General features: G+C 44.5%; 1 protein-coding gene across 1 annotated transcript in view; it reads right to left on the reverse strand.

Annotated features, from left to right (window-relative positions):
• Positions 1–27,762, reverse strand: part of Tmem131l (transmembrane 131 like) — a 142,235-nt gene that overhangs the window by 61,856 nt on the left and 52,617 nt on the right. Inside the window, exons 4-7 of the mRNA XM_021157333.1 lie at positions 8,650–8,718; positions 2,877–3,000; positions 2,091–2,207; positions 1,285–1,395 (exon numbers count right to left, since the gene is read on the reverse strand). Of these exons, the coding sequence (XP_021012992.1) occupies positions 1,285–1,395; positions 2,091–2,207; positions 2,877–3,000; positions 8,650–8,718 (421 nt within the window). The remainder of the gene's footprint in view (positions 1–1,284; positions 1,396–2,090; positions 2,208–2,876; positions 3,001–8,649; positions 8,719–27,762) is intronic.

The following is a 27,762-nucleotide window of genomic DNA, read 5'->3' on the forward strand; positions in this document are numbered from 1 at the left end:
AGAGGAGGAGAGGAAAGTAGCGTGCAATGTGACTGAAGCCTGGGGCTGCACCTCAGGAGCATCGCACCTGCCTTTCATACACAAGGGCCTGGACTCACCCTCCCCCCACCCCCAATGCAAGGCCACACAGGGTAAGGACTATACCAAGGACTACATATATGTTTTTTAACATCTGAGAGAATGCCCTAGGGCTGGAGAGATGGCTCAGTGCTTAAAAGCACTGACTGCTCTTCCAAAGGTCCTGAGTTTAATTCCCAGCAGCCACATGGTAGCTCAGTGTGATCTGATGCCCTCTTCTGGTGTGTCTAAAGACAGCTACAATGTATTCATATAAATAAAAAAAATAAATCTCAAAAAAAAAAAAAAAAAGAAATGCACTAAGAGGTTTTTAAGCAGATGACCATGGGCTCAATTGGGAAAAGAGAGGTAAATACCAAAGTAGCGAACCAGTCCTATAAGCTGCTAATGAAATGTGCCTGAAAATAATTTCTAATTGTATGAAATTACTGAAACAAAAAAGAGTATTCCTCCTGCAGGGTGTGGTGGTACATGCCTTTAATCTCAGAACTCACGAGGCAGAGGCAGGCACATCTCTGAGTTTGAAGCCAGGTTGGTCTACATAACAAGTTCTAGGCCTGTCAGGGATACATGGTAAGCTCACCTCACAATACCAAAACAAAAGCAAGTCATAACCAGGCAGGACAAGAAGGAGGGAGAGGAACAGAATGGTAACACCTTTGGAAGCTTGTCCTGCTGGTGGTTCTTTCTGTCTTCCTGAGCAGTCAGTCAAACTTAGCAAGCCTATAAAACAGCCCAGGGTCTATCTCAGCCTCATCATCACATTACAGGCAAGGAAATGGATGCACAAAAAGGAAAACAGAATCATGAGCCCATAGCCCAATAGCTAAAATAAAGAGACAAATCCATTTCCTAGGGCAGTAGTGGAGTCGGGGCACTGTGGAATAAGCAGCACTGGGCTGTTATGAAGTATGGAGGGCTGGCTAGCGCTCAGCGGAAGAGCACTTGCCTAGCATGAAAGAAGTCCTGGATTCAGGTATGCACACACATATGCACACCCACACCAACACCCATGCACGTGCACACATCCATACACACACACACAGAGGAAAGGGAAAGAAGAATGCATAGCTTTCACTGACGCTTTAAATACATCTATTTCCATATCTCAAGACTTTTCAAAATTGAGTAAAACCCTAATAAAACCATGCAGATCAGGTTGTGCATATTCTCCAAGTTAGTTCAAAGTAGCTCTGTTATAATGACCTGTGTCTGTGAAAGCTGAATACTTTGGACCTGAGGAAGCAGAAAGTATGCGTTCGGCAGCTGCTCCACAGACCCTTCTCTAGAGACTCTGCGAGTGCCCACTCCGGATACCTGTGGAAAGCAAGAGAAGCACACATCTGTCAGTGTCAGCATGCCTTGTCCACACACACACACCTGCTGACCAACACATCTGTCTCCATCTACAAAAGTCCTCATAATGCAAAACTCTTCTCTTCTGATGTGGGACCAATGTGTTTAATGGAATCTAATGAGAACTAAGCACAAACACTTGATCCTGATGCTTGAATTACCTGGTACCACATCTTTAGTATGTCCCGGGTACCACAGGTTAAGATCCCTGTTCTGGGAACACCAGCAAAACGGTATTCCCTGTGCCCTTCCAGTATCTTGATTTCAGTAGCCATGTGAATGGGGAGTTTTCCCAGAATAGACAGCCGCACACTCAGCAATGTCTCCTGACCATAAACACGTCTGCAAGAGGAGGCAGGCAAAAATCTTGGAGCAGCCCACCTGTCTGAGAGGGAGGGGCCTGCTAGGTTCTAAAAAACTGTATGGAAAATAGTTTTGGCTTCATTCTAACACACTTCAAAGACCCAGGGCTTATCAGGCTGCAGGGAAGGTCTTCTGTGGCCCACTAAGCAGAAGCCTGGAAGTTGATAGACTTCGCATCGCTATAGGCTGTAGGTTAAGGACATGAAAGGGCAGAAAATCTCTCCAAGAGTCCTTTAAAAACAGTCATACTCTAAATCAATAGCCAAACTCTATGGCAAAATGAAGGTACTCACACGATAGGAGAAGACTCCATGTGAGGAGGTATTAATAAATAACGAGCTTTCGATGCTCCCTTCTTCGGTAGGTAAGAAAATAATTCTGAAGGATGTTTTCCCCATTGCTGGAATCACCTGAGAGGAAAGCACCTCGTTAGCCATCTGGAAAGTAGTCACAACCTTTCTTCCCTCTTGACTACTGCAAACAGCTCCTCGCTCACATCCTGCATCCTTTATCAGCATCATGAAGCCCCGAGACTCTCCAAACTGACCATCTGTCACTCCAAGAGCAGCTGCCAATCACGGCAAATAACTGCCCAGCTCCCTCACTGCAGATCGGAGCCGTGTGCCTTACTTTCTACTCTCCTCTTCACCCACATGTCCACCTGTCTGTACCTAACAGTCTGTTTCTACTTAAGTACGGAGGATGATGTACAGATGCGCAGATTTTTTTTTTAATTATTAAATATATTGACATGGTACTAAAAGCCAGGGAGAGTGTTTATCTGCATAAACCAAACCAATCATAGACCAAACGTAGGGCTTCTCTGTTAACATTTCCTTGCTCTCGTTAGTTTGTGAAAGTTTTAACATCAAGCAACACGGCAATCAAAATCATTAAAAGCTTAAAGAAGTTCAAGGTGACTGAAAAACTTGCCATTTTTCCCCATCAAGTATCCAGCACTACCAAAACCATGAAAGAAAATGGATGGGAAAGTACACACAAAGCAACCAACAAGCAACCAAATGGAAACACGGCCAGAAAGGGGCTCTGAGCAGAAAGTCAGGCTCATCAGCACTCACCCTGCAATGGACAGGCGGCACATGGAAATGTCTAGCAGCTGTAAACACTGAGTTCACCACAACCTCGCTCTCCCTGCTGGGGTTGTAGGCATAGAGAAGCTTCGCCGCAGGATGTCCCAGGAACCTGGTTGGGGAAGAGGAAAGAAAGACAAGGTACTTGTGACTATCAGTATCCCTCCCGAATGTACTTACACACCATTATTTATGCTATGGACTGAGCTCAGAGTGCCATGCACACCACTGAGCTGCACCTCTAGCCTAGACATATCTTTAACCCCAGAGAGCTATCAGTGTTCATTATAAAGTTAAAAGAAGAACAGGGTGGACGATACCATCCTCAGGGCCAAAGTCTCCATCATCAAGAGTTCAGCTGTGTCTGGGTGTGTTGACAGCTGGCATTCCCTTCCAGAGGAGGGGCTGGAGTATATAGGCTGTGGAGACCTGAGAGGAGGAGGCACAGTCTGCAGAGCCAGGGAGAGCTCATGCTGGCTAAAGACTTCTCAGTGCAGCTGCCTTGAAGTTACCCATGTCTTTCCAGTAACCTCTCATCCACAGTAAGTAGCCCAAGAAACTCAAAGCCCAACTTGGTGAAATCACACTCTGGTCGGTCACCAGGGCCTTAGTGGGATGGGGATAGTTGCTGCTTAGCTCCTCTCTGAAGAGAAACAGTTCTCACAACAGAACTGGCAAATCTTGTTGGAAATAAAACACTTAAAACATAACAGGTTTAAAAGCAAACAAGAGAATTTTTATTTTTATAAGAGTAATGACAACCTATACTAGCGCCCCATTTGTTTCTGTATTGTAAGAATTCAGTGTATCTGCATTATTAAGTGCTTTCACATATTTTTGTTTATAAAGCAAAACATACTCTGCATGTAATAACATATCTAGGGTTTCTCATTCAAATCAAGAGATATTTAGTTAAGAAACTGTATTCACCACTCAAAGCTTCTCAGAGCCCACCAAGGAAACACAAGCAAGGCCCACCTTCTAAGCTGAAGAAATGCATGCATGAAAGATGATCAGCGAAATTAAATGGGGCAGACGCATCCGAGGGGAACTAAGAGGAACCTTTCCCTTTGTCACATGACCGATCAATGCATGGAGATGGCAACTACAGGCAAAGAAACAATATGAAGAAACCAAACCCTGGAGTCCCGAGCCTTGGAACAAGCTGGCCATTGGTCAGCAAGGAAATCCACATCCCTGCCTACTTTAATTTACTCTCAAAGCTCGGGCAAGCACACTTTCATACTGCACTTTTTGGTAAATACATTGTAATAGTTCAAGAGAGATAGATAGAGGGAAGGACAGGGAATTCTCATGGCGTTCAGTACCACGAGAGAGCATTCAGGAGGCTGCTGCTGCGGAACCACAGGCTCTCTCAGCCTGAGGTACAGAGGGAAATCCTGTCTCAAAAGCAAAACAAAAACCTGCAGAGGCAAAAGGCTTTACACAGTATTTGAAACCTTCTCGCCAATCTCCCACTAATGATCTAATGGAGAGGCTGTCACATCGAAGCTTTGACTGGCAGCCTAGCAAGAGGACTGTGGAGTGCAGGAGAGGCCTCCAGCCTAGCTGGTCTGCAGTGGTCATTTCCTTCCAGCACCTATGCATGTCTCGCACTGACTTCACCTGCTCCACCAGGCTGCAGTAGAGCCTGCAACTCATTCACTGCACTCATTCTTCTAGATCCCCAAATCTACAGTTCTGGTTAGTGTGGCCCCAAATAAACCTACATTCCAATTTAAGCAAAATCCTCATGGTTATGTTTGTATTTCTTTTGTCTGTTCCAATTTTTCTAATAATAAAGATGTACCGTTTATTCTAGTAGAACCGTGAGATTGGGGACAGGACTCCCTACACAGTGGCAAGTCTAGGGCCAGCCTGGGCTACTCTGCCTCACACAGGGAAAAACTCACTTGTCTAAGAACAATATGCATGTTGTTTCTCTCATATGGAGCACTGTGAACCTGCCACTCAATGTGTGACATGCTGTCCCAGCTCTCACAGGGACTTTTCTAAGCACTTATATTAATGAAAGATTTTAATATATCTGGTGTGTATTTTAAATTATAAATATTTTAGAGCCTCCACTTATAACTAAAACACATTAGTGTGATTAAAACCTGGGTCTTTTGATGTCTAAACTGTACTTTTCTCATGTATGGGTATGGGTATGCACTGAGTGTAGGTCACACATGTATGTACTGGGGGAGGACACACACAGAGTTCAGATGAGGGGGTCAGATCTCTTGGTGGTTGTGAGATGGTCCAGTGTGTGCTAGAACTGAACTCAGGCCCCCAGAATAGCAGCAAACCCTCTTAAATCCTGAATTACCACTATAGCCCCCAAATTTAATTAAATAATTAACTTAAAATTAATTAAATAATTCAATTAAAATGAAATCATTTCCTGCCAGGCATGGTAAAGCATGCCTTTGATCCCAGCACTTGAGAAGCAGTGGTCAGGTGGATCCCTGAGTTCGAGGCCAGCCTGGTCTACAGAGGGAGTTCCAGGACAGCCAGGGCTACACAGAGAAACCAAAACCAAACCAAACCAAAACCAACCAACCACCACCAACAACAACAATAACAACAACAAATTCTACTATAAACATAAGGGTCACCTAATAAACCCAGCCAGAAAACTGGGCTCATGTCTTCCTTTCTTGTCATCAATGAATACAGATTTCATAGCCTTAACTAAAAGGTGCCAACTAATCAACTGAGTTACTTAAACTTGCCCCTAAGACTTTACCTACTAGTCACACGTGTTCTGGTTTCCAAGACCTTGGAGAAATGCTCTAAGGAGAGATGGTAGCACCCTCCCTCCCCAGCAGGGCATCTGCCTGCAGCCACTGGAATCCCAGCAGACACTGGAGCCTCCTTGCCCTGGCTATTTTTATTCTACTTTTCAATATTCTATTTTTACATGTGTTAAAAGGGTATGAATTTCCTTCAGTAGTGACAACTGGAAGATAATCTATGAATTTAATATGACAAAAGAATGATGAAAATGTATGAATGATTAGCACTTCCAGTCTTGGAACTGGGAGAACTTTAGCCCTTTGGAGAAGCTCTCAGGGAACAGAAGGAAGAGATGAGGTGGAGAGTCTGCCATCTGCCTGCAGTCTGCCTGAGGCTGCTGATCCCAGAAAGAGGGCGAAAGCTGAACTAGCAGGGAGGGAACTGGGAGCTTGATGGCTGCTGTGCTGTCCTAGTAACCATACAGGAGCCAGCAGGTGGGAAGAAGGGAAGCACCAGTCACTTCTGAAAGGTGCTATCAATGAAACTAAATGACATGCTGTCTTTCACTAGCACGGAAACTACCATGGTGAGTGACTGAGTGAGACGTGACCCTGGCCAAACTGCACTGCTTCTCAGCGACCAGTGTGCAAAGCTCTGTGCCCTATACTCAAGCACAAGCATGTAAAGATGGCTGCACATGCTCAGATAATGGCTAAGTTACCCTTGGGAACTCATCAGACATACAGATGAAGAAGGCTCTGCTACTGCACTGTGTAATCCCAGCATTACAGAGGCAGAGCCAAGTGGTTTGCCACAGCCTGAGGCCAGTCTGCTCTGAGGTCCAGGCCAGCTAGGGCTACTCAGTGAGACCCTGTCTCAAAGAAAACAAAATGACAAAGTAACACAGCTCAAATGACATAAAACACCTTAACATACTAAAAAACTACAAAGTATTACATAACATAGCTGAATCTTCTGAAGGTATTTCAAGTCTAAAAATCAGTAACCCTTTCAAACCAAAGCCGTTTACATAACCATTCAATTTTTTTTTAGATAACAGAACCAGTAATTAATGCATATGGACAATTAAGACAAATGTAGCACATATACATATACATACACTCACTGATCACAGTTTTAAATTTTTCTTTAATTTTCTGTATAAGAGTGTTTGCCTGTATTATGTGTATATGGGCCGCAGGCCTGCTGGTGCCTGGCCAGCAGAGACTGTCTGATTCCCTGGAGCTAGCATTACAGACAGTTATGAGTTGTCATCTGAGTGCTGGGAACTGAGCCCCCTTATCCTCTGAAAAAGTAGCAAGCACTCTTGACCCCTAAGCCCTCTTTCCAGCTCCTATATTATGGAATTTTCTGGAAGAGTAAATGACAGCCAGGATCCTATATACCTGAATTTTTTTCCTATTCTGGCTATATTCACCATGATCCATTTCATTATACCTACCAATCTAAAATAGTCTCTAAAATAGTCCCACGTGCATGCATACACACACAAACATACACACACACACACAATTTCCTCAAAAAAAAAAAAACCTTCCTGTAAACTATTCTCTCAGATTTGAAGTCAGTGAGATTATAAATCATTTAACTTATATTATCAGATAAATGATTATAAGTTCAACTTTTAACAAATTTCTTAATCTATTTTTGTAAGTAATTCAATATAAAATACTCTGAGCATGGTAGTACAAGTCTTTAGTGCCAGCACTGAGGAGATAGAGAGCTCTGTGAATTCCAAGCCAGCTAGGACTACAGTGCAGGACCTTGCTAATAATTAGATAGTTCAGTAATAAGTTCAGACACCTAGAATCTTGTAAAGTTAGCAAACTACTTTAACAATTTGATCTCCTCCTCCCTTTAGAAAAAACTCCTTTGAAAAGCTCAGCAAGATAGCTCATTCCTTGCCTGTGGCTCTAACCTTCAGAAATGCAGACAATGACAATGTCAGAAAGTGACAAGAATGGCAGGTGAAAGCTCAAAGCACGCAGACCCCACTGGCCCTAGGGTCATTCATCACCAGGTAACTTCACTCAGCATCTCTTGAACAGATTGTGAACCTAAGCAGAGCTTTGAGGGGACAAATCGAAGATGTACCTTTTCAATGCCTACTACCAGGCTTTAAGTTTTAACTGCATCCCAGACAAGGCCCCTCCTCTCCTTGTGTGATCCCAAAGCCTGCATTTCCTCTTTCATGGTTCTTAGCACTGTGACTCTCCTTACAGTATATCTCACCTTCTCTGCCTAAACGTCCACAACTACCCAGGAACTATCAATAGAGTACAACTTCCAGCCTGAAAGTACAGCAGGGAAGGCAAGCAATTGCATCTGGCCTAAAAGGATTCAGAGATCATCAGTATTCCATTTTTCTATTATAAAATAATCAAACTTGTTCCAAAAAACACCCAAAGACTTACCACTGAATTCTTACTGAAGTCTAGCTATTATCAAATAGTATAAGGCATATCATGACATAACTGGATGGGGGCTGACAGTATACCACAGTAGGAAAGCATACACCTGGCATGGACAAGGGCCTAACTGCAAACCTTAAGCAATGCAAAACATACATCAAAAACGTCAAAGGGCTTAAAATAACTTTGTACTCTCTCTTTCATGAACTATTCCTTTAACAAGTCTCAGGATTGAGATCCTTTCACATTATTATATGCTTAAAATATAGCACTGTGTATATATCATCATGTAAGATGCACTGAGGCCAGAGGCTGGAGAGGGCTCCATGGTTATTAGTTTACGTTGATCTTGCAGAGGATGGGAGCTTAGTTCTCAGCACCCATGTTGAACAGCTCACAACTGCCAGTAACCCCAGCCCCAGGGGAGCAATGTCCTCTTCCGGTTTCTGTCAGCATCAGCAGTCATGTGGACATAACTACAACTCAACACATACACATATAATTAAAAATAAAAATGTTAAAAAGATATGCTGAAGATAAATACAAATAAGATGAATTTAGTTATAAATTAAAAAAAAAATACTTACTGTATTCCAAAATCTAGAACTGACGGCTGAAAATGTAAGCCTTTTCCAATGAACAGTTTATCTGAGAAGCTAAAAGACAAAAAAAAAAAAAGAGAGAGAGAGAGAGACATTAATTGCTTAGGTTTAAATTTGAATTTTGTAATCATACACTCAGTACAATGACTCTAAATTCATGCTATCTAATTTTACTCACTTATAGATAAATTTGAACTAGAGTTCTAAAAATTTACAACCGTCTAGCTTACAGTTAATATAACATTTATCAAATGGACAGATCTTGCCAACAGATGACAACACAAACGAAGCCCTACTTAATGACTAGTAGGCTTCTTTCTGCATGAAGTCAGGTAACAGGCCCATCTTCACACACCCAAAACAAAGAAAAACACATCCGTAAAGCAGGTTTGAGGAAACTCTGGCCCCTGAATTCTTTAGGCCAATGATTAATAGGTGTACTGGCTGGTTTTGTGTGTCAACTTGACACAGGCTGGAGTTATCACAAAGAAAGGAGTTTCAAGAGAGGAAATGCCTCCATGAGATCCATCTGTAAGGCATTTTCTCAATTAGTGATCAAGGGGGGAGGGCCTCTTGTGGGTGGGACCATCCCTGGGTTGATAGTCTTGGGTTCTATAAGAAAGCAAGCTGAGCAAGCCAAAGGAACAAGCCAGTTAAGTAACATCCCTCCATGGCCTCTGCATCAGCTCCTGCTTCCTGACCTGCTTGAGTTTCCAGTCCTGCATCCTTTGGTGATGAACATCAATGTAGAAGTGTGAGCTGAATAAACCCTTTCCTCCTCAACTTGCTTCTTGGTCATGTTTATGCAGGACCCTAAGACACCAAGGAAAGGCCTGTGTGTAACAGGCTGCTGGAAGTAGGCATAATTTCCAACCAGGTCTGGATTCATTTAGTTCATTTTGTTTTGTTTGTTTCTGAGATAAAGGCTCACTCTGTAGCCCAGGCTAGGCATTATGTACCTTAGGCTGGTCTTAAACTCATGGACCTCTCTTGTCTCAGCTCCTGAGTGCTGGGTGGTATAAGAACCACATAAACTCTCGCATGGCAAGTCACACTCTCAGCACCTCTGAGTGCTCACTGTGATCTCACTTCCCTTTACAAGTCACAGGGCTGCAGAGAGAGCTCAGAAGACAGGGGTGCTTGCTGTCCCGCAGAAGACTCAGGCAGGGTCAGTTCCCAGCACCTACACAGGACTCATGACCATCTGCAGCTGCAGTGCAGGGAAATGTGACTGCTCTTCTGACTTCTTAGGGAACCAGGTATGCACATGCTACACATAAATGCATGCAACCATAAAACACTAATACACATAAAACCAAATAAACATGTTTAAAAAGTCAAGAGTCATAGATCAATTCAGTAGAAAAACAAATCAAGCACATGTAAGTGAAAAATATAATAAAGCTCTAACAAGAGATATAAACATTTAGATGGATTGATTAGATAGATAGACAGATAGACAGAGGTATGACTATTTGAAAGTTACATAGCACAGAGATGTCTACTGGAAGAAGCTCCCTAAGTGAGCACACTTTATTTAGAGACTCGGAATAGTCTCTGTAACAGAAGCTTACCATTTCCCCTCCCTCAAAGCTCTCAGGAAGCTGGCCCCACTTTAAGTCTGCCAGCTAGAAAGTATAGTGACCTTTAGAAGACCTTTCTCAGAGGTTTGCTGTTTCCTGAAAGCACATTCTCTGGAGGGGTGGGAGAACCACCCCACTCCTTACAACTCCAGCTACAATCTTTTCAAACTCCCTTCCTCCAAAAAACATCTGCTCAGAGCTACCAGAGTCTCTGTCCTATCTCCAACACCAGTTGGGTTAAAAATCAAAGTGACACTTTGGTCTCTTGTCAACTTTTCCACCCAATAGAGACTAGATCCCTTCAGACTCTAGAGCCCAGCACTACAGCTCACTTGTAAATAAGACCACTAGCTGCCTCCAGAACAGAAGTGACAACCTCAGAGGTGCACCATGGGCACACACACTTCAGAAACTGGTCAGGGCTTAGCATTCCAGGAGAACCCCAAGCAACCTTAGAGAGGTCACAGAAATATGCTATATTAGTAACGCACAACAGCAGCAAAGAGCAGCTCCTTTCCGTCCAGTGCCAGAGCCACGAGTTGAACATTGGGTTTTGCACATGGTTTCCAAGTGGGCAGACGAAGCCTGGAGGACTTCCTCAACTTACAAGGTCACAAAGCACAAAGAGGCAAATCTCTAACTCAGAACTGGGGCCACTGGAAGGGAGAACACTATCTGGGAACCAACTAGGCCTAGCCTGTTGTGTGACAGCCTGAGCTGCAGGTCTCACAAGCCTGGTTCCACACCCATGGCCATTGCTTTCCTGGTCTGAGCCAGTCAGTAGCTTCATTTGTTAGTGTCTGTCTGCCTTATCGTCTAAAAAAGAAAATGCAGGGACAGCAGTATGTAGCTTACAGCTGTTATGGGCTAAAGTGAGAGGACATGGCCTTTGCTTCATGCCTGCCCATGATTTATATAATAACCATAGTATCCTGTTACAAAGAGGATGACACTCATCTAATAAAAAAGGAAGGAGACCAATGCAGAGGCCACTGGGGCGCAGTGCCCATGCTGGCCTCTGGACTGAGAGATCCCAATGCAGTCATAGTGACAGTCTATGAATAGAACAAATGAAACACAGACTGGACTATCTCCCACATTACAGATTTTCAAATTCCACAGTCAGAAACTTCATGTGCTCAACAAAAATCAGGCATCTGGGGGTCAATTTAAAGTAATATAGCAGAAACACCCCAAATTTCTCTAACTTTAAAAAGAAAAGCAAAATCCCATCAGTGATTTCCACCCCCCTGAAATCACAGAAGATCCTTTTTCCTTGTTAATAGATTTTATGTCACCTCCCTAAAAAGTTTGGACAGCATATCAGGGCATATGGAAGCTTAACATTAAGTAGGTTAAAGTAACAGCTCTGAGAGGTCAAAGCCCATCAGAGCGGATGGAGCCGGAGAATCTTCCCACACACGCGCTCAGACAGAAGGGCTGAGGACTAACAGTACAGCTCCCTCCCCAAGACAAGCCCTCCAAACCACAACTTAGCTTCTTCACTTCTTGGAAACCAGTCCTTCCCAATCTTTCTGTTTTAAGAAATTCTCTGACCTGTCCTTATTTAGGGTCCTGCAGGCAGCATATAGAAAGCTGTCCTGCACTTAGGCTCCAAGAGAGTTAAACAAGCAGGCCTTGCTGGATTCCTAACCAGCCTCTCAGCCTATGCCTATGCACACAAGTCTCCATAGAGACCCCACAGCTGAAAACACTGAAGGACCACAGTGGGGGGGAGTAGCCTCCATATATACACCTTCCTGCTTGCCTCCCCTAATGCCTCATGGGGGTCCTCTGTCACACCCTTTACAGTAAAACTGAGCTAATGTTTCCCTGGCTTCTGTGAGCTGTTCTATCCAATGTATCAAAAACCTCGAGGGTTGTGGGAACCCTGCCTGCAGCCTGTGCGTCAGAAGTATGGGTGAAATAATCAGACTTGTGGCAGGGCACCTCAAGTAGGAAGGAGGCTTGGGACTGTGTTCTTAGTCTGAAGGATGTGACCAGAGACAGTGTCAGAACTGAACTAGACCAGAGGACTCTGGGGCTGGTGTCTATTGCAGAACTGATTACTGATGGATGAAGACAGTCCCATACTTCTCGGAGTCACAGGGACTTCGTGTTCATTACTGAGGTGCAAATGTTAGGGGGGAAAGGTGGCTGGCGTTCCACCAGTGGGTAAGTAGCAAGTGGCCATAATTAGTTACATGTGGACATCATAATTATCCTCAGATCATCAGTGCTTGTGGGTCAAAGACTAAAGACATTTCCAAACCAACACCTTTCAAGAAAAACCCTAAGAGGCTGTGGTAAATGAACAATATGCCACCTTCTCGCCCCCACAGTTTCACAGGCCAGCCTTACCTTTGCAACTTTCACCCTTAATAACACAACCCATTGTCAGGGAATGCCAACCCTCAACTGGTGTCTTTTACTCCAGGAGAGTTAGTTCCAAATGACACAAAGTAAACAAAAGCAGCTCATAAAAGTTAATTATGGCTAGGCAGTGGTGGTGCAGGCCTTTGATCCCAGCACTTGGGAGGCAGAGGCAGGCGGATTTCTGAGTTCCCAGCCAGGCCAGCCTGGTCTACAGAGTGAGTTCCAGGACAGCCAGGGCTACACAGAGAAACCCTGTCTTGAAAAAAAAACAAAACAAAATAAAACAAAAAGTTAATTATGTATTTATGCTGTGTTTTAAATTCTTACCCTGTATCTGTAAGATACACTTTTTATTACAAGGGAACAACGCAGGAGCTGTTCTGCGCTTCTGGAACAGGGAGAGCGATGGAAAACACTGGTGGTAATGCCCGAGAGGACATGAGCTCTTATCTATGTATCTCTATCTCTCTCACTCTTAGTTCAGAACTATGTGTAAGCTAACGGCATGCTTTCTTTCTGATCTACAGCCTCCTGCTTACTTTAAGTCCTATTTTAAAGATGCCCACCTTCTGCAGGAAACAGAACCTTTTCAGCAGTCAGACACAGCTGCAAAGCATCCCACAGTATTTTAAGGTCTAGCTAAATGACCCAAATCCAGCCACCGCACACTTTTTAAAGGTCCATCTCTGTTTAAATGATCCAAATCAAGGCAGCCCACAGTTCTTAAAGACCCATCTATGTTTCAATAACTGAAATGAAGTCATCCCAATTTTTAAGGTCTATCTCAGTCTAAATGACCCAAAACAAGTCACCTCATACTTTTTAAAGGCCCATCTCTGACTAAATGACCCAAATCAAGACATCCCACACTTTTTTAAAGGTCTATTGCTGTCTAAATGTCCCAAAATCAAGGAACCCCATACTTTTTTTAAAGGCCTATCTCTGTCTAAATGATCCAAATTCATGTCTTTCTCTTTTTCCTAAACAGTCATATTTTTCTCTATACATATAAAATAAAGCCAAATAAAACAAAATTAAATTAAAAAAAAAAGTTTGGAAAGGTGGCTAGTCCAAAAGAAAAGACCTTTGATTAGAAATGAGCCAGCCTGAGTCAGATACAGCTGTAGTAGGAGCCCAGGGAGCAGGGCTCAGGCCCCTAATCTGTAGAATGTGCTGGATGCAGCTGACATTCTCAGAACTGTGTGGATACCTGGATTCCTTACTCCTAGAACAAGTCAGCCCAGGTGCAGACGTCACACACATTCTTCAAAAACAACAGCCCGGAAACTCTGACATGAAAATAAGTTAACTATAACCAGCTGTCTGGTTGTTTGGGTGGCTTGTCAGCTAAGCAAAGGCAGGATGGCACCTGACTGTTCTCCATATTCCTCAATAGTCTGTTTCCATCAAAACTCTACCAAGATGCTGCTTTTTAATAAACTTTGCCAACACCTAGATAGCACAAAATTAAAAAAAAAAAAAAGTCAAGACAATGACTTCGGCCAATGAAGTGGGGGTGGGCAAGAGAAATGATCCATACTCATTTCACAAAGCCTCTGCACCCAACGGGAGCACATCATCCCACGAGGAAATGATGCTCAATGTTCACGGCTACATCCTGTTATCCAGAAACGACACATCACTAACTGCAGGGCTTGAAATAACAGTAAAGCTCACAGTGGAGATAAAGGTCTCTTGGCAGAACATGGTTTCTTAGTTTCTTTTACTGTAGAAAGCTCCAGGTTTTATGGTTAATACAATGAGACAGAACGTCAAAGAATAAAGGGCTCTGAGAACGCAAATTGGGTCTGTGGATACACGCTCAGTGATTTAAAAAAGGAAAATAAAAAAGCTTGGGCTTGGAGACAGCTCCAATGTATTGATGACCAGGCCTTCCTAAGGCCATGACAAATGTCCTCCACTAAAGTGTCTCTAAAATTGCTAATGAATATCCTCACACCTGTAACTCCCAGAGAGAATTCCTCTTTCAATGTCTAACCAACTACTCTTTCTGGATGGATCCTGGAATTTTCAACATTACCCCCTCTCTCTCTTTTCTCCTACACATACATATGAAGAAACCTATGCCCTGGTCCCTTAAGCCCTCTGACCTTCCCTGTTTCTCCAAACCCTCTTCCCTCTCATAGCCTACATGTTAATGAATAATGACAGCTATTATGAACTCGGTCCTTCTGAGGTGCGAGATGCTAGCCCAGAACTTTATCCCATCTAACTGTAAGCAAGCTGTGTGGAAACTTATCTGTTACAGTTAGTCATCAAGCTTGCAAATGCCCATCTGTTGAAGTCTTCATCCACAGAGTGATGCCTGTGAGAGGTGGTGAAATCTTTAAGCAAAGCTTAGTAGGAAGGTTTTAGTCACTGAGACCATGTCCTTGAAGGCAGTCATGTGTGGGTCAAAACCACGAAGAGCACAGTTTGCTCTATGTATGTTCCCCACACCCAACATCCAGCACCTCCACCAGAGACACACAAGCAATTATCCCATCTGGACATTGGCAGGACACACTACAATCACTAGCCAACAGAAACTTAAAAGTGTTCATTACCTCAAGTATTCTTCTACAGTAACCAGAAGTTGACTAGCACACATTCCAACTTCACACATGAGGAAATGACCGGAGGACTTCAAACACTTGCCAAAGCCCTCCTCCTCCAGGTAGAGAATGGGATGTGAATTCACACAGGGAACCCCTGGCTCCACGGCCTGCCCCCTCCTCATGATCACTTAGCCCTCCCACTCTTCTGCTAAGGGCATCAACGATCCACAAGCTGTGGAGTCGAGGGCTGAGCTACCTTAATCTCTCTGCTGGCTGCCATCTCTGGAGCAGCCCTTCCTGGGTTTCTAGGAAACTGGTGCTGTCTGCTGTCCTTCCACAACAGCTGCACAGTCTATATCCCCTCAAGCTCCTCTCTCAGTGCCTCTGTACAAGACTGAAGGAGGCTCTTCTTTGTGGAGGCCGTGTCTTTTACTGTCTACTGTAATGCTAAGTGAGGGGAAGCCCAGGAGTCTGCACTGTGCCTGTAGCCACTAGGCCCCAGGGGTGGGGGTAATTGTGATTAAAGATGCCAATAGCTGGGCAGAAGAGACATAGGTGGGGTTGAGGTTCTGCAGGCTTAGAGAGAAAGAAGTACAAGGAGGGAGGAGAGGAGAGGAGCTGCCTTAGAAGAACATGCAGGAGGCAGGAGAACCGCCATGGGCTAAGAGCGAAGAGAACGTGGCCCAGAGAGCCCAAGTGGGCTAAATGCAGCTCAGACAGGACATACTAAATAATGGGGTTAGTGACAGTAGATTCTAACAGCATGGAGGGTAGGCAGCTGCTCAGCTACTATGCTAAGGCTATTTAAAAATATGAAGGCTGTGTGTGTGTTCATTCGGGGACATAAATGGTCTATGGAGGGGAAGAGGTCCTGGGATGGGATTTTTAATATTTTTTACTACACTTCCTCCTCTCAGTTCTCTTACTCTGGAAAAGGATTCCTGCCCACCCAGTAGCTCTACCTACCATCTCTTAAGATTTTGTTGATTCACGGCAAAAAAACAGTTGTTATTTGGTGGCTATTCAGTACCTTCCTGACAACATTTGTAGATTTTTCACTCTCCAGCTTCTGAACTGGCCTTGTACCAGTTTTACTAGCTCCCCTTGCAGCTAGAATACTTCCACATGACCAAGATGTGACCAGACCGACTCACCTAAGGCAGGGCATCAGACACTGAAGCAACAAGAAGGGAGGGAGGGAGGGCAACCACAGCAGAAGTAGTGCAGTTGTGTCAATGGCCAAGACAGCAATGTCCCTAGCAAGTTCTTCAGGCAGTCATTCTAGCTGCCAAATCCCCTCCAGCTTGTGCTCCCAGGCCTATTCTTAATTCTTCCTAGAGATTCTGTCAGTTCCCAACTCTTTTCAATACATTCCCTTTTGCTTAGATGCGCCAGCACTATTTTTGTTGTTGTTATTTAGCTGATTCACTTCCCAAGCCTGTGTGTATCTGTGGCCTAGACTCTTCTGTGAAGCTCCTGGCTGGACATTCCGTCTGTACTCTTGGAGGGACAGCTGCCAGAACCTCCAGGTGGAATCCAAGATGGCAGTGAAGGTGGTGTGTGTGATTCTCACCCTGCTGAGTGGCTAGCCTATGTGTCCTCAGGGAAGCCATCTAGAACTCTACTCCTGTTGCCTTCCTTAATTCCACAAGCAAGTGGTTCTGAGAGGTCTCTATGGATTTCATGCTTTCACACCAAATAAGTCTCTTGTGTTCCATTCCCACCATCAGGACTGCATTTTCAAAAAGCACTATATTTCCAATTCTACAAACTTCAAAATATGCCACCATATTCACACTTAGTCACAGCATATTCTGCATGCTGTACAGAACTCCAGCAACCACGTGGGTTGTATGCCTGTCAAATGACAGGGCAGCAATTAAGGGCATGTTTTCCTGGGTCCTGCTCCAACTCTCTCCTCTCTTTAATTCAGGTACAACTCCTTTGTGGTTTAAAGACTGGCATCTTCCCTAGACTCTAGAGGTAAATCATACTATTGTGTTAAAATAATTTGAATATGATTTCCTAATGTGCAAAATACAAAATCCATGTTGTCTTTTCTTCCAGTTCTGGGACAGGAAGGTAGCACAAAACATAATTTAGTATTAGAGCAAAGGAGACAATGCAGAAATGCACACAGCAAACAAAACTGGGGAGACAAAGAACAGGGTTTTTCTTCCATGCGTAGAGACAAGCAATGCATCCATAGAATGACAGTGGCCATACCCAGTTCCCAGTGTCCTTAGATATTCAAGTATTTACAGTTCCTTGAAGGGAAGTGCTATGGTTTGGCTAAATCCTTGTACTGGCTGGTTTTTGTGTCAACTTGACACAGGCTGGAGTTATCACAGAGAAAGAAGTTTCAGTTGGAAAAGTTGCCTCCATGAGATCCAGCTGTGGGGCATTTTCTCAGCTGGTCATCAAGCAGGGAGGGCCCATTGTGGGTGGTGCCATCCCTGAGCTGGTAGTCCTGGGTTCTATAAGAACGCAGGCTGAGCAAGCCAGAGGAAGCAAGCCAGTAGCAAACATCCCTCCATGGCCTCTGCATTGGCTTATGTAACCTGACCTGCTTGAGTTCCAGTCCTGACCTCCTTTGGTGATGAACACCAATTTGGAAGTGCAAGCTGAATAAACCCTTTCCTCCCCTACTTGCTTCTTGGTCATATTGTTTGTGCAGGAATAGACTAAGAGAGTCCTCCAAAGACCCCCCAAACTTTCCACAGACCCCAAACTAGGAAGGCCAGCCCACCATGGAATGAAGCCTTTCAAAACAGTAAGTTTAAAATCGCACATATTTAAGTAATAAACCTTCTCTCCTATAGGCTGATTATTGTGGGTATTTATTACAGTGATCAAAGGCCAACTGTGAGCCTGCCTCTTTAAAAGATTATCTTGAAGCTCTTGAATCAATCTGATAGTTGGACTCATTTTTATAATAATTCAGGAATAGCAAGCTCTTGGCATTCACTTCTACCTACCAGCATTAGACTCTTACCCAACATGAGTAAATTATCAGTATAATGTTTAGACAAATATACACAATGTAAGCAACATTGACAGAGGAATCTAGTAGATTTTCTACGCTTTTAACTGCTTTTTGAAGGTTGGACCTCATGGTCTGTCTGGCCACAATGAATCAAGCAGCCTCCTGGCTTTCCAGCAATGATGAGAACCTCACACAATCCAAACCTGTGGCTCAATGTCCAACTCTGCTGGGGCCTATTCTTATTCTATAAATATTTGCACAATATGGTGCCATTCAAAAAGTGCAACTCCTTCCTGTGGAAGAAAACAGATATATACTACCTTCTTAAAGTAATGTTTTAAAAAGTAATGAAGGGATATAGCTTTGCATGTGGCTCGAGTACATAAGCCCTGTGATTGAACCTCAGAACCAACAAATAAATAAATTATAAACAAATAGGAATGTAGCAGAAGTCTCTGAAGAGCTCTTTGGAGCTGCCCTCTGAACACCTATCACACACTTGGCCACAGAACATGAGTTACCACCAAGGTCACTTCTATGCAATAATCCTACTGCCAGAATGGTTTAAAGGCAATTTTCTCTCATATAAAGCTCAGAAGAAAACAGACTAGGGTCTGGAATATGCCCAAAAGAATATTCCTTAATACAAGACAGAGGGGACAGGAGGTTAATTCAGAAATGCATTGTGTCAAAGCAATGTTCCTGTGACCATATAATGGTGACCATTTATATTTCTAAGCCAGGATCTGTGATAGATTGTTCTCTGGGCCCCTACCACCACCCAGGCCCTTCTTCTGCCTCATAATGGGGTCTTAGCTGGACACATATCCAAGGCTCCTCTGAATGTGGGTGTAGCCAGTGATCTTAATTCTAGTAAACAGGCTGGAACCCTAGAAGCTCCAAGGAATGCTGTGGCCTCTTCCAACTGTGGCAATGACATAGCAGCGAAGGACAGGGACCACAGTCGTCTGTGTGCAGTGGGGACCCTGGAGACCTGGAGTAGCTGCATAGCTCTGCATCTCTCAAGGGAGATGTGACTAAAACATTTAGTTGCAGTTGAGGCCACTTCTGGCCCTTGTCTAGTGACAGAAACTGCCAGCAGCTACTACTCAGAGGCACTAGTCCTATGCAAATGCCACAGCAACTGCCTGCCACCAGAGAGATGTGGCCAGGCCAGATTTTCATGGGGTCTAGCCTCTGAGTTTTCTGGTAACAGTCGCACAAACATTACCCAAACCTGTCGATAAACCAAATGTCTAAAAAGAAAAAGACGGTGTCTACTGCCTTTCACTAGGAAAAGCACACTAACTATAACTGTGGTCCTCAAGAGCTGTAGCCAAGTGCTGATGTCAATGACAAATGCTGCATATGGCTGGTTGAGAATCAGTGTTCTGCCTCATTACCATCTGCAAGGAAGCTGGAGAACCTGAGACACTTTAGGGAGTCAAAGATAGAGTGCTACTCCTGATTGACATGTTATACCAGAGACAGAAGAGGTGGCGAAAAGAACACTTGAGTGATGTCCCCATCTGGCATTCCAGAAACAAAGTCCTAAAAGGAAGCCTTGTGGTGGTTTGAATGTGACTGGCCCCACAGACTCATTTATTTGAAAGTTTGGTTATCAGATAATGAGCTGTTTGAGACCGATTAGGAAGTGTGGCCTTGTTGGGGGAGGTGTGTCATTAGTGGTAGAGTTTGAGGTGGGCCCAGTTAGTGTATCCCGCCAAGCCCCCCCTGTGAACCACATGTAAGCTGGCCCTGCTCCACGCCATGCCTGTCTGCCTCCCGTCAGACTCCTTGGTGTGACGGCCATGGGCTCATCCTCTAAAACTGGAACTGACCCCCAATAAAGTCTATCTTCTGTAAGTTTCCTTGGTCATGGTTTTCTTCTCAATAATAGAAAAATACTAAGACAGCCTCATCAGTAAGAGTCCAGATGAATCTACTTCTCAAAGACTGGCATAACCTGTGCTTACCAGCACACAGTACCTCCTTCATCTGGGGCAGCAACAGGAAGCAGTTGCATGTCTGTTCTACTTGAGTTAATCCACACAGGGACCCTACAAAGTTTTAAAACCAGGAGGAACAACCTAGAAACTGTCTTGCTTCCTTGGCAATCCTGGGAGGAAGGTGACCATGGGACACAGCACAGTGAGAAGAGAAAGCACTAAAGTCCCAGGGCCATCAATATCAGCGGGTCCCAGGCAGGGAACTCAGAGCTAATTAGAAATGTGTCCAGAGACTGACTATGGGTCTTGTGACAAGACCTTCAGTATCCTCTATTGGTAAAGTAAGACCTATCAACTCAAAGAAGAATTGAATAAGATGCCTGTAAAGAGCTCTGCCAGTAGTCAGGTGGAGTGTAGGCCCCTCCCTGGAGGAAGGGAAGACAGAATGGAGACTAAGAGATGGACAAATCAGGGAGAGCTACAAAGAGTCTGTTCCAGAATTCCATTTATTACAAGCAGAGTCAGGGAAGATGGCAATATTCTGCCAAATGAATTCCAGGGAACTGACAGCCACAGGCTGCACTCCACAGGGACCCAGTAAAAGTAGCTGGGGCCTCCCTTTCAATTCAGCCAGGGAATTTAATTGTCCTTAATTATACATATGCCACTCATATGCAAATCATGCACCCGAGTCTTCCTTTTAAATTGTAATTTTTCTTTCAAACCCTTGAGGGCTGAAGTGTAATTGCTGAAGAGGTTGTAAAAGAAAGAATGGCCCTCCAGTCCCGGGGCCTAGGAGCCAAGGCCTATTTGCTCAGGCCCCTTCTAGAGCTGCTTCCAGCTCATCACAGGTCAGCCCCCAGCCTTCTCCCGGGGCTCCTTTTCAGCCCACCCCATCCTCTAACCACTTCCCCTCTCCCTGCAGCACTCCCCATCCCTAGACAAAGGGCAGCAAGCATCCTGTGCAGATTCACAAAGGCGAGCAGGCAGCTGGAGGATTCTGAAGCCAGCAGGATGTGATTCGATCCCCGTAATGCTCAGTCAACAGCCATCAGTTCCCAAGCAGAGCACTCCATCACGGTAGATTACAATAGCAACCAACAGTGGGGAGGGGGAGGAGCTATTATGAAGAAGCAAAAAAAAAAAAAAAAAAAAAAAAAAAGATGGAGGGAAACTGAGAAGGCAGCTGCCAGATACTCTCAGCAATGCTGGAAGGAGCGGGGCATTAAGAATATTCCCTCTCCTCAGACTCCCTAAACCGTAAAGTGCTTCCTGTGAAGCGCTGCTGTATCCAGAACTTTAAAAATATTCAGAATGGCAGGTTTTTGAAAATTGAGGGCAACTGAAGAGTCTTAACTTCCTAAACACAGCCTGTACTATTCCTTTGTATGGATTCAAGTAGCAATTCCCACCTTTCAGATCCTCTCCATCTAACACTATTGCTCTTTCAAAGCATGCAGTTTTGTTATTTTATTACACAGGACCTACCTCTTGCCCTCACCCCAGTACACTCTACTCTGACTCTTGTATCCCAGGCCCAGTCCTCTCCACCTTCTCACCTCAGAACTCTCTCAGACTAATCAGTCTTCGGACATCACTCCCAACACCCAGGCTCTCCCCCAGGTCAGCATTCCAGCCTACTCATCCCATAAAGGACAACTAAGACCATGCTACCTCAAGCACCAAACCAGATGGTCCTACACAGTAGTCACCCTGACCCTTTCTCTGTCTCAGACTCCACATCCAATCCACTAGAACCTTATCTGCTCTCAAAGTCACCAGGCCCGGTCCACCATTCAGTGCAGACCCCATCAGCAAGTTTGGTCCCTTGTACTGCCTGGCTGCTGCTTTCCCTATGGAACATGGTCGACTCTGAAGATACAGTCCTTTAAAACCCACTTCAGAGATAGTCAGTGCTCTACCCTGCATCTTCACTCTGGCTTTCAGAGGCCTTACATAAAAAAGTCCATGCCACAGTCCCCCAAGGTCCATCCATACCCAACTCAACCTCCTCATCTCCTGGTCCACAGTCTGCTCTAAGATCTAAGGTCCAGTCCCATGGCTTTTGCTGCAGCTGTCCCTCTCCCAAGCATCTTTCTCTCAGGTAATCTCTTGGCAAATTTCTTCCTTCCTTTAAATCTTTGAAAAGATTCCCTACTTATACCCACTTATACCCTCTGGTGAGGTTCACAATCCACACTCCTGTCTCTTCTCTGTCTTTGTCGACTTTTCCAGTCCCTACTGCTCCTCCAGCATCTGTGAGGTTCAGTAAGTCTGCACATGGTCACTGCTGCCTGGCTTCCCACTGCTGCAAAGATGCACCCAGATAGGGATGTGGGTCTGTTTTGCTGAACCTTAGCATTCAGAACAGTCTCTCAGCAAACAATGTCAGCTAAATAAATAAAACTGTCCCAACTGGTGCCACGGGCTTATGAAATCAGTTCAAGCCTCAAAACATTTTTCTCATTATCCAGTAGGAAATGGTCTCATCCTAACATGTCAAAAACAAAACATCATGAATACTATTTCCTAATTTCAACCTTAACCTTACCTTTAGTAAATCTAACTTACAAAAATGTGCACAGATGTTTTTAAAAAAGCAATGCAGGTAACTGATATTTCTTATTCAGCTTTTTTCAAAATATCAAGATTGAGATTAAAATGTAGCTCTGTGGGAAAGTACTTGCCTAGTGTGTGCATGGCCTAGGTTTCACACTCAACACACACATGCTCGCGCGCGCTTGCGCTCTCTCTCCTCTCTCTCTCTCTCTCTCTCTCTCTCTCTCTCTCTCTCTCTCTCTCTCTCTCTCTCTCGTCATGACAAGGACAGACAAAATTGTGACGCATAAGATGGTTACAAATGCTTCAACTCTGAGATATACTGAGCCAGACATCTGAAATTTCCGTGACAGATAAATCAGGACTGGAGGAAGGCAGTGGGGCTAATCCTTGTTTTAGAAAAGCTTTCAGAAAGTAGCACCCAAGTATGGGCCCGGCTCAAATCCAAATGATTTGGCTCATTAACATGGGGAGCTACTGATCCCCAAAGCTGCCCTGAGCCAGGCAGGCTGTTCCAGGTTCCTTTGTCTCATGTCCAAGGCAAGTAAGAAAAGCGGACAAGGAACGCGCACAGCAAGTGTAGATTATGTAAAGTAAGCTGATTGGGAAGGACGATCCCCCACAGGACACTTCAGTGGCCTCTTATAAGACTAATGTATACTTCTTGTTGGGGTGGGTCATTCATTGAACACCCTGTAGGCTGTGCAGTGAGCGGCTTGCACATTCTCCTGTAAGCACCCCTGACCCAAATGGAGAGGTGACCATGCATCTCACCCAACTAGGGAATGGTCGGTCACACACTGTGCACCACTGTTAACTCAACTCTCTCTGTGGTCTACTGAATTTTGTAGAGTAAAGGTCACTCTTTCATTCATGAGGTACATGAATATGACTATTTCATAATCAAAAGATCCTTTGGGGAGCAAACCACCCACCCACCAGGACAGCAGCACATGTTACTGCACAATGCCTAAAAGTTCTTCTGGTTTCATCGTGCAAATTCTTCATTCATAACTTACAATTCCAGAATGACGAAGAGCTGAAAGCATTTATAAGCCAGTTACATAAACCCCTGGAGAGCTGAGTGGAAGCCCAGCACACAGCTCACAGGCTCATTTTGCTGATGTGTTCCCACACCAAGCCCCCTCAGAAGTAACGAACTGGCCAATGTGGTGGCAAAGGATCTGAGCAACAGAGTCTTCAAGCTTCAAGCCCCTACTGCAAGGCACCAGCACAACAGAACTCTAATGCTAAAGGCACGTGAGTGAACTCATGTGAACCTGAGAGGATCCCACCTTAGCCCAGCAGCTATGTTGTAGGTCATGAGGCTAAGTTCAAGTCAGTAATGTTAAACCATCGTTGACTTCAAAAAACAATTGCTTCCTGAGAAATGCATCTTTCCAAAAGCCTCCAAAAGATCTGTGTTTCCATTAAAAAGAAGAGAGAAAGGGTACTTAAAACTATAAACAAGGGCAAGATGGGTCAGTGGTTAAAGATGCTTATGGCTCTTCCAGGGGACCAGAGCCTACCTGGTTCCTAGCACCCACACAGGGCAGTTCATAACAGTCTAAAACTCCAGCTCCAGGAGCTCCGATACCCTCTTCTGGCCTCCCTGGGACCCCATCATACACAGGCAAGAATGCATGGATGTACACACTCAACCACTTCTTTTAGGAAGGACGAAAATCTAAATAGACTATAATAGTCCCTACATAACCCTAAAATATGGTTAAAAATGAAATTCAAACCACCAGATTGTACTGTACATGGCATGTGAATGATCTCAATAAAGTATTAAGATAAAAGAAGAAAAGAGAGCTAAAAGTATGTATACCTGCCCCCAACCCACTCATTCTCTCTGGTGTGGGAAAGAACAGCCCTTCTGGCAGATGCAGCTTCTCACATGTGCACCCAGCCCAGCCCTACAGACCTTGCATCTGTGTGTGCAAAAGCACACTCAGCTCCTCTTGTACATAATGAAAATGTCATATGCAGATGCGTTTGATTAACACCCTTCATGTCTCTCATGATTATGCAGAACTCTGTGAGCTGCAGTTATTTCCTGCCTATTATCCCAGTGCAAAACCACCCTGCTTAATCTCAAGCGCCTGGCAGCTGCAGAGAACAGCCCTGCCCTTCAGTAGAGACCCACTTGCCATCCAACCCCTGCTGCTACAAGGTACTCCATCAGGAAGGGCTTGTCCGTTTCAATCACCAGGAACAACTAAAACACAACACAGGTGAAGTCCCTTATAACCTGTGAGCATGGACCTTTACAAGGCCAGCAGAGAACAGGAAGACAGAGGCAGAAAGGACAAGTGGGGACAGCAAAGGACAAACTCAAAGCTCGCTCGTGCCAGGGCCTGGGACTCGCAGCTATCCAGCCTCCAGAGTTCAGTCAACCCACACAGCTCAGTGACTCTGGCTTCACTGGCTTCCAAATCATCCCTAATTCTCCCAGGAAGCAGTTCCTATCCTACAGAACTTCCACCTTACTTCTCCTTTGTCTAAAACAGATAAGAAAACACACTGACATTAACACATTACACAATAAAACACTACAATTTTACAATAGCATGTGTAATAAAATATGCAACAAACATCAGATTTTTTAAATTCAATAAATATTTACTTATTACTGTACGTTACAGGGGTGGCACACACATATGGCACAAAGTATGTATGGCGCTCAAAGGTGGCTTTGTGGAATTGCTTCTCTCCTTCCAATCTGCATGGGTTCCAGGGACTAAACTCGGGTCACCAGGCTTGCAGGACAAGTGCCCTTACCCAGACTCATCTCCCTAGCCTTCAGTCAGATTTTTAAACTTTCACTACAAACAATTCCATTTTCATTCAGCATTCAGTAACATATGTTCTTCCTCTGGGAATAACAAAATACAAATCCTGTGCACTCTAGCCTGGAAATATGGAAACCTGTTGTCAGCGGCGACAGAATGAACTACTTAACCCAAGGAACGTAAATTGTCTACAGTGGAGTCTCTAAAAACATGCAGCTTCTAAACACTCCCTCCCTCCTAAGAAAAGAATACCCATAAGCCCCAGCTTAATTAGTCCACTGCATCCAATCTGGCCATCCCTAAGAACAGCCAGAGAAGCCTGTTTGGGGTATGAATTCTACCCCGATAAAGGCTCATGTGTTAAAAGCGTGATACTGGCTAATGGGCTTTGGGAGGTAGGTGACTAGATCATGGTAAGAGACTGATGTTACCTCACAAGGAGGCCAATGTTTCCTGAAGGTACTACATCCTTCCAGAATGAATCCCTTGGTGAGTTTAAAGCTGGTGACTGTTAGGAAGTGGTCACTGGGAGGTAACTGTTCAAGGGAGCAGCTATATGTACACCCTTCAATCTCTCTGCTTCCCAGCCGCCCGTGAATGAGATTACTAAAGCCATGAGCCCAAACTAATCTTTCCACACTTAGCCAACATGTTCAGGAATTCTGTCACTCAGAAAGGTAACTAATGCCGGTCCCCCCAGATCAGAACCTCTGGGGATATGGTCTAGAATTCTGTGTCCCAGGGACAGTTTCTCACTAAGCAATTCCACTAAGCCTATCAGGAAAGCTGGTGTGGGAGCTATCATGGATCCATTCATCAAAGCATCCGGCTTCTCCAGTCCACCGACCATCCATCCACTCGCTGCTCCTGTAAGATGCTTCCTTCCAGTGAAGCTCATTCTCACCTTAATATTTTTCAGTCTCAGGTTGCATGAAACAAGCTAGCTATCTGGAACATAAGGGATTTAATCCAGAGAATTCAGTACGTACAAGGTCACTCAAGTGTTCACAAAAACAGATTCTATGCTGAGCTTCCAAGAGTCTCAGAGTCACAAGGAACTGGCTCAGGAGAGGGGCTGGTACCTCTGAAATTTTGGGAAAGTTAGGGGAACTCCAGTACTAAGGAGGCTGTCATCCCAACACTGTTAGGCCCCAAAGAACCTCTGGACAGATGGCTGTGGTGTGTAGTTAACACATCAAAGCAGATGCTGGTTGCCAGGCTCCCCCAGCATCCCAAGTACCTGTGGCAGAGTGCTGGCTCCTTTCAGCACTTCTCACCCCTCCCCCTACCCTAACCTTCTCCACCCACCCTTTGCTTCCCTTCCCCCAGCTTCTGATTCCAATGTGGCCACACACTATCTTGGTCCTCCTTTTCTTGGTTCTTCTACCTCTCCAAGGCCCCTCCTGTCCCTCTGTCTTCTTCCCCCCTCCTCTCAAGGCCTGGTCTGTTCTGCTGGCCACATTCAGTCTGGACACTTCTGCATGCCTCTGGGTGCTCTATCCTTCTACAGTAAAAATCTTCTCTTCAACCATACCTAGGAGTAGTCACAGTCACGTCCTCACTTTCATTCAAAGACATGCTACCTCCACTGCTGGTCCTGGGTCAGCCGCCCAAAGTCAACTAGAGCTCACTCTGCACTAGGCTCAGAGGTTGACCTTGAATCCCGTATAAATCAGAACCTACTCTATTAAATTTCTTTTAAAGTGCTCACAAGGACCCAGCCTGCCAGTAAGCCTCAACTATAATGCAGATCCCTTATGTATGTGCTTTTAAAGCAGTCTCTCACTTCCATTACTTCCTCTGGGTTGTCCTTATTTCTCTTTGCTATGGAGAAACCACTAATTCAGATTCAAGCTCTGTACCTGGCATCTCCTCGGTCTCTGATTTAGCTCAGAATGCAGCGTGTCTGGCTCTTTAGAAACTTTTCCAGGAAATTGTCTCTTTCCAATTCCTGTCATTCCCCTATCAAAAATAGCTAAACAGATAGAACCAATATTCTCCTACATGGGAAATAGGTAAAAATTCCTATTATTAGAATGTATCAACACTCAACCAACATTTTTTGGCAGTAAATGGATACAAAACTAAAACAGAGTTCTTAAGCCTCACGGAGTTAGCAAAGATCTAAGGAAAATGAGTGAGACAGCAAGACTTCTAAATTTTGACACAAATATTAACTGGGAACTAGTTAGATTTGAAATACAAATGCAATCAGGTATTACTTAAGACAACACACAAGAGTGAGTGCAAAGTGTGGGCACAGGTTATATGGAAGAGGCATGGCGGGAT

The sequence above is a fragment of the Mus caroli genome, chromosome 3 (genome assembly GCF_900094665.2).
Source record: "Mus caroli chromosome 3, CAROLI_EIJ_v1.1, whole genome shotgun sequence".
NCBI classification, from domain to species: Eukaryota; Metazoa; Chordata; class Mammalia; order Rodentia; family Muridae; genus Mus; species Mus caroli.